At 38.0% G+C, this 10,000-nt stretch overlaps 2 protein-coding genes across 3 annotated transcripts in view; one reads left to right on the top strand and one right to left on the bottom strand.

Moving 5' to 3' along the window:
* The first annotated feature begins 1,188 nt into the window (after window positions 1-1,188).
* On the top strand, window positions 1,189-7,672 carry tbpl1 (TBP-like 1). Of its 2 annotated transcripts, none has more exons than XM_010794745.1 (8): window positions 1,189-1,303; window positions 1,991-2,084; window positions 2,401-2,642; window positions 2,778-2,860; window positions 3,482-3,545; window positions 4,093-4,196; window positions 4,940-5,034; window positions 6,271-7,672. In XM_010794745.1, the coding sequence occupies exons 3-8, from the start codon at window positions 2,508-2,510 to the stop codon at window positions 6,351-6,353; spliced, it is 564 nt and encodes a 187-aa protein (XP_010793047.1). In that variant the 5' UTR covers window positions 1,189-1,303; window positions 1,991-2,084; window positions 2,401-2,507; the 3' UTR covers window positions 6,354-7,672. The 2 variants fall into 2 exon arrangements, with proteins under 2 accessions (XP_010793047.1, XP_010793046.1); XM_010794744.1 differs by having other exon boundaries at window positions 1,991-2,077.
* A 268-nt stretch (window positions 7,673-7,940) lies between these two features.
* The window catches only part of slc2a12 (solute carrier family 2 member 12), an 18,377-nt gene continuing 16,317 nt past the window's right edge, over window positions 7,941-10,000 (bottom strand). The window contains exons 5-6 of the mRNA XM_010794743.1: window positions 8,917-9,049; window positions 7,941-8,824 (exon numbers count right to left, since the gene is read on the bottom strand). Of these exons, the coding sequence (XP_010793045.1) occupies window positions 8,731-8,824; window positions 8,917-9,049 (227 nt within the window). The 3' untranslated portion in view covers window positions 7,941-8,730. The remainder of the gene's footprint in view (window positions 8,825-8,916; window positions 9,050-10,000) is intronic.

A 10,000-nucleotide genomic window follows, 5' to 3' on the forward strand; every position in this document is an offset into this window, starting at 1 on the left:
GTTAGAGTAGACAGGTACAAGAGCTCAACGAATAAGTACTAAGTCCACATTAAAAGACCTTGATGGTCACCAGTACACTGCAGGATGTGACAGAGTACACCTCAGGCTCCATCCATTCACTAAATTCATTCATGAGCCACGGGAGCGGCTGTGAACTCTCTCATTGATAACACAAACATTCCCAACCGCGTCCAAACTTTACTCCTTCTCCCCTTTTGTAGCCTGTCCAGAATTCCCTAAGCAGTATTTACTGACCAGATGTGCTCATTTTCCTCTGAGATGTTTTTTTTACCTCATAGCTTAAATGTCAATACACCATAAACACTGGAAAAATTACACATTGTTATCTGGAAATGGTGTTAACATAAGCCTACTAAGTGTAATATTGGCAAACGGAGATTATCCCAAACAACAGAATTTGGCTACAGAAATCAACCCTAATGGTCCACATGGTGGCGCAAGTTCGCAAGTTACCAACATTAAACCAACGTATGGTTTAAACATCTGCATAATAATTTTCTTTATTTCTTTGACAAAAAAGTTGTAATTTATATGAATATATGGTTAATTTATCTTTGCCATTCATTTCATCTCTATAAATAATTCAATTCTACACGCATTAATGTGAATGGGAATTAAATGCCAATTGGAGAAAAGGAATGTTCTATTTGATATGGTTTTCTCCAAACAATTGAAAGGAGTCATACATTGATCATGTTTGCTGCAGGTAGGGATGGATTTTTCATAATATGTATCTGTAAATTAATTTCCAATTAACTTTGCAATTCCTTGCTTTTACTCAATTGAAAACATGTGATACTTTTCTTGTTTTAACTAAGAGAACTTTAATAATTGCTTGGTGATGATAAAGAAGAATACAGTCTTTATATTTGTTTACCAAATGCCTTATGATGAATTCCTGCAAAACAAGAATAGTTTTTACTGTTTGTAGTTTTACTTTTGAAAACACATATCTAATTAGGCTAACTACTATTTAAAATATATTTTTTTGTCCTGCAAATCGTTATCATAAAAAGTTACTATACATTAGTAGCCGACTGTATGTTATCATGGCTACATTTTTAAAGTTCAAATGTTATCATGGCTACATTTTTAAAGTTCAAACCGGAAGTTGTAGTTATTTTGAAGTTCCCTGCGTCACAAGGGTTTATTCTGAAAGCCCAAACAGGAAGCTAGTTGGCTCGCTGTTCAGTGTCTCGCGGAGGAAGGGGTCTGTCCACAAATTTCACCGTTGGCTGGACTGTTTATGTTTCGGGCTTACATCACTGAGCTAGCTGAAGAGGTAGCTAAAGAACTAAAGCATACATTTGAGAAACACACATGAACACCAACCACTGGAAACAGTGTAACGACCTCGTCATCGTTAGATAGCTAGCTTGTTAGCTAGCTTAGCTGCCAACTTTTCATTCATTACTGCCTGAGCACTTTCTTTGTTGCAGCTAACGGATAGCCTCATCACAACAGATCTGGGCAGTAGTGAGGTGGATCTACTGTTTGTTCCTGATCGTTAATCTCAGTAAACTTCATAAAACATGTTAGTTGATGTCGAAATGTTAAATTAGTCTGCGATTAAAAGTTGACAGCCGGTTTGTAAGGCTTGCAAGATTAGCTAGCTTAGCATCAGTGTCCTAAACAAGCTTATCAGTTGCGTTACTATGCAATACAACAGAGGGGTGAGCGATGCATCAGCTGTAACGCCACTAAAGCTTCTGTTTTAGGCACAACTTTGCCCCGCTATATCGCGTTAACACATTAACGTGATGTATAAATCATGTATTTAATCTCTAATATATAATGTGTATGTATTTGACTGGATAGCGTGGATTTAGTAGGAAGAGCAAGTTGCTAGCGCGTCAGGCTGTATAACTAGCGGGAAAGCTAACTACATACATGGCCAACATAGCGTAAAAGTTCATACAAAATAAATATAATTTCCCAAAATGTATAAATGATTCCTCATGTCTTTCAGATGCCTTTGTGATTACTAGTCCCATTCATATCAAGTACAAGGGAACCACATAACTGGAGAATCAGATGAATTGGCGCTGCAACTAAGGTGACAAGTTAGTGCATTCATTTTTAACGTTTTCATTCAGATGTTATTTACACATACCGAACATACATGTGTGCGAGTTTATTTTAACTGTATTGGTCATGTTATAAAATGTGCTAATGTGACAGTGAAATATGAATAATATTGTAAACACTATGAAAACAAAGGCATTTTAGAAAGTAATAAGGATATAGGACATTACAAAACTTAGTATATTTGCATGTGTATGACACTAGTTTTTATCACCAAACAAGGTTTTTCGATATAAACTGTCATTATAACATTTGTCTCTCAAAATATTAATAACTCCTTTTTCCCCCTTCCAGCTCTTCTTGTCTCCTTGGCCCCTGAGTGACATGGTGGTGGAGGCGTAGGTGATAAATGTGTGAGGAGAAAGCCCCTGTGGTCCTCTTGCTGCATCGCACACTTCCTCATGGATTCCAGCAATGATGAGGCACTCGATATCATTATCACCAATGTGGTGGCCACATTCAGGGTCAGGTGCCACCTCAACCTGCGCACCATCGCCTTAGAGGGGAACAATGTCATCTATAAGCCGGATTGTGGGGTAAGGAAGTGGATGAAGGCAAAGAAATTCTTATTAAGAGATTCAAATAATAGCTTGATTTTCTTTTGATTATGTACAGTGCATTTATCATGATCCATGTTGGCTGCATTCAAATGTTAACACTTTCTTTTTTAGAAAGTCCTGATGAAGCTTCGTAAACCCAAAATAACAGCTTCAATCTGGTCCTCAGGGAAAATCATCTGCACAGGAGCCACAAGGTAGACACTCTACACCAGGGGTGTCAAACTCAATCGCGGGCCACATTCTCATAAAGTTTGCACTCAAAGGGCCGGTTGTAACTATATCAAAATATAATATATATATAAAATAATCTATTATAATACATTATTGCCACTGAATTGGATTATTATCGGATAGGGTAATAACTTAGTAATTAACTACGTCTGAAAGCAGAAGTCCAGGGCAAATAATTGCAAGTCTCTCCAGTGCGCATGTCACAAAACGAGATGTATTGTGGGGCATGTAGTTTATGAGCAACCTGCTTCTTTAAAGTGGCATGTAACCGTTATAATAAACGTATTATATTCTTTGCAAGCTCTTGCAGGGCCACATAAAATGAAGTCGCGGACCGGATTTGGCCCCCGGGCCTTGAGTTTGAGACCCCTGCTCTACACATAAAACACAAACCATGAACTCCTTTGAAGTCTGCGAATAAAATCTGCAACTGCTCATAACAAATCGGGTTGTTGTTGTTGCCAGAGCCCTATTAATAGCCTCTTTTAACTATCTCTGGTGAGAAAAATGTGGGCTTCTGATTTCTTGCCTCCCTTACTCTTTGTTTGCCAATTTCCATGTAACATCTCTTCTGTATTTTGCAGTGAGGATGACGCAAAGCTGGGCGCTCGCAGGTTAGCCCGTGTTCTGCAGAAACTGGGCTTCAGGGTGAGCATAACCTATGTATCATAACAAAAAGCACTTTATTATGTTTGAAAAACAGGCATAACTATGAATATCAATCTGAATGTGAAGTGTATTGTAACATGTTAGACTGTCTAGTTAAGGTTCAAGCCTCTGTTATAAGAAAAACATGTGATTTCTCAGGGGATTTTTCTTTTCTTTATACAATCCTGGACTTATTGACTCAGCAAGAGTCAATATGTTTCAAGAAGGCTCTGCTGTTAATGCAGTTCTTTAATCAAACAGAAATACTGACAGTTTAAAGGATTACATTTCTTGTGAATCCTCATTTGGTTTAGACAGGTCACCTCTCACCAGATCAGATTACTTGCCGGTTATCGGTGGATTACATTTGCATATATCTCTGGAATAACTGGAGTGTGTGTGTGTGGGGGCTGATTTATAGGAATTATTGCCAACACTAAGGCCATGAGACCAACATTAAAAGACAAGAGTTCTTCTTTAATGTGGACGCATGTACGTGTAAATACATTCATATGAGTAACTGCATGTGTATTTTTTTTCTACACAGGTGAGGTTTTCAGCCTTCAAAGTGGTGAATGTTCTGGCAGTGTGCTCCATGCCCTTTTCGATCGCTCTTATAGACTTTACAATGAACAACCGACCCATTGCCAGGTAATACAGTACTATGCATTACAACCAATATCACGACCACACTGATTACAATCATAACTGTTATCCAGATTTGTCTTAGCAGTGCTATAAATATATATAACATAGTACCTATGGTTTGTCCTGTCAGTCCAGAATCTCCAAAATGTTTTGGTTCTCATTTTCACTCATTAGAAGTCTGACGTTATCTCTGATCTCATAAAGACTACAGATTAATGTCATTATTATATGGTTTGTCAGTTATTTTTAATGAAATGTAATTATATTTATTTCAAATTTTTTTGCCACCTCAGTAGGCTACATGTATTTTGGAGTAAATAGCCCTGTTTAAAATGTTTTTTTTTACCATAGTTTTTTATTATTTGGAAGGGCAGGATGACCTCTAGTGGTGTGAGCACTGTTCAGCATTTCAGTACTCATTTAGCACCAGCATCAGAGAAAAGACGTGTATGTGTAAACAGCTTCTGATTCACAAAGCTGTGTATGTACTTGGATAGGTACACAGATATAGATTGTAAAATAAGAACTTGGTGTATTCTTTTATTTTTTTTAATTAGTTTTTAAATGAATGAACCTTCTGTGTCCCTGTAATGCTGCATGCTAGGGGAGAATACTGTATTTTGGATGAATAACCTCAATTATGATTTTATTTTTCAGTTATTGTCCAAAAAATAGTTATTGAAGGTCATGGTTGATTCCTCAAGATTTTTGAGATGACTTACCTTGTGCTTGTTTGTGTTTGTCAGTTATGAACCGGAGCTCCATCCTGCTGCCACCTACAGGATCAAACATATTAAAGCTACCGTCCAGGTGTTCTCGACTGGCAGCATCACAGTTACAGGTACCTCTCGCTACATGACAGTTGACCGCTACCATACTGTGTTCATTTCCTTATCTACAGCATTCAAATAAACTCACTGTAGTTTATTTTTCCTGCTAAACTGCTGGCAACATGTCAACTCATTAGCTTCCGTGAGATGCTATCTTTTTTTTAATCCTGTTTAAAACTATGTTTATCTTTATTCTTCTATTCTCATTACTTTAACGGTCTTAGTAACTGATAATTACACTGCTAATAATTATTAAATAATAAAAGTGCAATGCTGTACACTAGGGCTGCACGATATTGGAAAAAAACGGACATTGTGATTTTTTTTCCCCTGCGATATATATTGCGATATGAAAACATACAGGGATTGAAGAAAATACCGTTTTATTTTCCCGCAAACCCTCCTTTCTAGAACTTTAATGCTATACAATTGGTATTTTTTTAACTATATTTAACCGGATGAAGGATTTTAGTCACGGACGTCTGGATCTTAAGTTATAAGAGCAACAAGCTGAGCTAGCTCGGTTAGCAGCGCCGAACTGGAGAAACACATGAAACTACTTTATTCAGTGTTTTTACCTTTAAACACGGGGTCCGTTTGCTTTGGAGATTTGATTGTGATTGGTGGCTTGCTGTGCATGCAGAGCCTGCATGTCACTCACTCAAGTACCCCCCCTGACATGAGAGCCGCGCAAGTTTTCCTTTTGTAGCAAGCAGCAAAATAATTGTAACATGACGTGTTTGAGTTAATTTGCCTACTTAATATCACAAGTCCTAAATAAAATAAAAAAGAAGAAAAAATTTGCGATTTTTTTTTAAAATTGCACGTCCATGCGATGTGAATATCGCACATGCGCATATCGCGATTATCGTCACGACACGATATATCGTGCAGCCCTACTGTACACCGTTACATTTCTTATTGGGTGCTGTGCCCTGAGTCTCTTCCTCAGCTAGGGGGCGCAGCAGCTAAAGGGATTGAGGTCACATTTTTGTTATGCACTTTTATAGTCTGTCACAACCAGAAACGCGGTTTTGTATAACCTAATTCCTCAAGGAATTTTTACTCTGGGTGAAATATTTAGGACGTTTTTGTGTAGAACTTAACTCAAACAATGGTGCTAATGGTATATGTGACTTCAATTTCTTCTGAGTTTTTGACTTCTTTCTGTCTTTTAATTGTACTAAAACCTTATTGTTATGTTCTCATCCTACCCCCACTCCATCCTCATCTATCCCATTGTCCAGGACCAAATGTGCAGACTGTGGCCACAGCTGTTGAGCAGGTGTACCCACTACTGTTCGAGTGTAGGAAACCCCTCCGCAAATAGAAGAAATGTGTCAAAGACAGAGGGAATGAAGGAAAGAGAAGACACGTCTGATTTGTCAGTGAGGAAGCACCTTATCCTTGGGTTTTATTTGCTTGGATTTACCGCTACGTGTCCACAAACTTCTAACACAACAGACTGGATGTCACCTGGATTTGAACTTTTAACAACTTCCCTCTCACAAGTGTCTCTGTTGTTGTGGATTCTGTGGGTATTGTGATTTTAACCGCCTAGACTTACAAGTTTGTCTTTCAAACGTCACCTTCTTCAGTGGAAACTGCTCTTCCAGACCTGCCCGACATTGAAGTTATTCACTCATGTTCCTCATTTGCTCTGGGTGGACACAGAAATACCCGTTTTTAACAGTCTAACCATTTTAACGCTGAACTGTTGTGACCATTGCATCGGGTCAGTAGGTCTACACTGAGAAGCCTCACTTTTAACTCTACATACAAGATGTCGTTTTTCTAAAATAATCTCCGTCCATGGCGTGTTAACACAAACACAAGGCATCCTCTGTATTACCCATATTTCTGCCCACTAAGAAAAACATGGAGTCTGGACTGAGGCTGCAGTTCTTTATGCAGATGCACATATCTGCTCACAGAAAGCATTAATCTCTCAATTAACTTGTTGCTTTTAATTTGTTTATTACTTGGTTTGGTTCTCGGTTTACTATAAATCTGTTCTTCATTCTTAACTGGTACTGGATCAGAATTCACAGAAGTTGTGATTTCATTTCTTAATAATAGAAGGCAAATATACAAAACAACACCTTTGAAACGGTATGTTAATTCTTAATGTGTCCGTCACCATAGACCCCCAACTCATTTTTACTAAACAGAACTTCTGGTTAGTCCCAGGTCATTGTTGCTGACACAATGGAAGGAATAGTTATGAAACACCGTCCATAGTTAGTCTTTGAAATTGCTTGAGAGGCAACTAGAGTAACAGAAACTCTTTAAAAAAAAAATGAGTGTCATTTTTAAGTAAAGAACTCATAATCTCAACAGCAGCGGTTCCATTTCACAGTGTTCAAAGAGGCAATGACAACGATGTTAGCCAGTCCCAGAAAAATCAAATCCTACACATTATCATGCTCCTGAACAACAGAAAGTGTTTTTAATTGGGACAACCTAATGTCAGGCAACAGATGTATGTATATAATAGAGGCATCTGATGAAAACATGTTGATATAGCCGTTGACATGTCGTCTTAAGTATGTGCGATGGACTTTTTGAACTAGTGTCGACTGAATGTTTGTGACACTTGTTCAGAATTTTGTATTTTGTATAAAAATAAAGGATCAACAATTAAAACTACACTTCACTTTGTATCATTTACTCTCTTTGTGTACATGCGTGGCATGATTACAGCTGGAGTCAAGCACTGAATAACTCATGGTTATCCAAGATTTTCAGTGTGTCCGATTACAAATACATTCCTACAGGAGAAGAAGATAAGGAGCTGTATCAAAGTACACACTTTGATGTAAAACATCCCACTTGTTAATCATCTAAGTTTAATTTTGGCAACATTGAGTAAAAAAACAAAATCACTTTTGATGTTACAATACAACAGTACCAATAGTACTACCATACCTGATGAGTTTATTATTTGTTCAGCAGACAGGCATACAGTAAAAGGGAACTTGTTGAGTCATCATTTTCTTGATTGCTTAATCCCATACAAAAAGAGGCGGCACCGGGCTCTAGTGTTGTTACAGTACATAAATAATGCATTAATTTGGAATTCAAAGAATGTTACAAACAGACATTTCAAGTTATTAGTGTTTGATAGTTTAGCACATCTTGGATTTCCCTAATCAAGACCAACGAGACATTCTTTTGTCTAAACTAAAAACCTGTAGTAGAACAGTTTGAGTGGGTTTTCTTTCATTTCTGCCTTATTGGAACGGTATTCTTAAGGTAATACTTGACCCCCAATATGTTGTATATATGTTCACCCTTGAATTATTGAGACATTGGAAAAACATGTTCTCCAAGAATTCAAAGTTTATACTGAAGTCATTATGTTGGGGTTGAATTGGTAGGTAATACAAGAAAGGCATTTTTTACAAAGAAATTCAATTCATCCCCAAAGTTTATCTTTACTTCCTGAAGTGAGACCTGAGTTCTACTAATGTAATCAAACCTTAATTATTAAAAAATGTCCTGAAAATACAATTTCCATTATCCCCTTCCTGTTGTTCGTCCTTCACGTGCAGCACGTAGCAACAAGGATATGAGTTTGCCATCAATACAGGATCTGCTGGAACTGCAGCGATGTACGAGTTCAAGCCCAAATTCTTAACAGTTGCCCTTAAATGCTCTGGACTCTCCTTCAGATGAGGTGTACAGTTGGGAATCAAATGATAAAATCAGACGTTTGCTGGAGTCTCTGTGGACGTGCTGCTACAGATCAGACTCTTCTGAGGCTGAACCTGCCTGCAGAGCCTCCCCTCAAAAAGTTTCCTGGGAAAGCAGAGAAGGAAGATAAAGCAATCTACTTAGAAAACGACTCGACACCTTGATAACATTAAGCTCATCAGCAAACTCCCACTCACTTCTTAGCCAGTTCTTTTGATATCTCCTCCAGTGTGCGACCCTTGGTCTCATGGATACAGAAGATGATGAAGACCAGCAGAACAAAGCTCATAAGAGCGTACAGGAACATCACATTGGGGAGACCAAACTTTTCTAGGAGAACAAAAGGGAAAGAACACGTCATCCTCAAATGTCCACACAATACATTAGATCAGTGGTTCCCAACCTGGGGGGCGCCAAAGATCGCAGGGGGGGCGCCAGGCCTCAGATGATTTGAGGCCAAATATCATTTTTTTTACATATAATTGTAAGGCAATACATGATTGTCACTAAAAGCCTTGTCTCTACATTGCAATAAAATATAAAAAATAATTGATTAATTAATTTTAATAACAATTCAAGTTATAGCTAATAAATGCATAAAAAAACAGAAATGTATAATTCTTTCTATAGAAATGTTTCTTCTGCCCGTAAAGTTTCCAAACCGGGTTTGTCTGGATAAGCGCATTTCTAAAACATAGTCATTGTCCATGCCGGTTTCAGTTGGATTATTTGTCACAGTTGCTCCGATCAGATCGGTCTCCTCCATTTTGTAGATATTTACGACTTTTGAATCCACATAAACACATCGGCAAAATACGGCTTACTTTGAGCATGTGTTTTAAACACTGGTGCCGTCCTTTAATTTCTTCATACAGCGCGAATCCAAATGAATCAATCCTGAGTCCAATAACCATCAAAGTCACTCCAATAGTGCTCCTTAATTACGCTTTCATCCTCCTTTAACAAAATACTTCACATTCATCCAGTTTGTGACAGGAGTTGTAGCATTTTTGAGACTTTGAAACATTAATTACACACAAGGAGGGGGAGGGCGCAACTTCCAACAGGAGTCATTTGGGGGGCCTCTTAGGAAAAAAGGTTGGGGACCCCTGTGCTAGCATAATGGGATGATGGAACTGCATTTCATTGTGGAACAATGTGACAATAAATGAAGCTTTCACCTTGTATGTGATTCATTTGATTGCTACAAAAGGTCACAGTGAAGTCAGTAAATGTGTGTCTCAGGTTGCCTCAACACGTACTAAATGCAGCGGTTTGGTG

This window comes from Notothenia coriiceps, unplaced genomic scaffold, assembly GCF_000735185.1.
Source record: "Notothenia coriiceps isolate Sejong01 unplaced genomic scaffold, NC01 NC01_scaffold00037246, whole genome shotgun sequence".
NCBI lineage: Eukaryota > Metazoa > Chordata > Actinopteri > Perciformes > Nototheniidae > Notothenia > Notothenia coriiceps.

Bases quoted from the DNA above. Each gene is read 5' to 3' on its own strand.
- tbpl1 (XM_010794745.1), top strand. From the start codon at position 2,508: ATGGATTCCAGCAATGATGAGGCACTCGATATCATTATCACCAATGTG. The intron at 2,861-3,481 runs GTAGACACTCTA...TGTATTTTGCAG, and splicing joins ATCTGCACAGGAGCCACAAG to TGAGGATGACGCAAAGCTGG. The intron at 3,546-4,092 runs GTGAGCATAACC...TTTTCTACACAG, and splicing joins TGCAGAAACTGGGCTTCAGG to GTGAGGTTTTCAGCCTTCAA.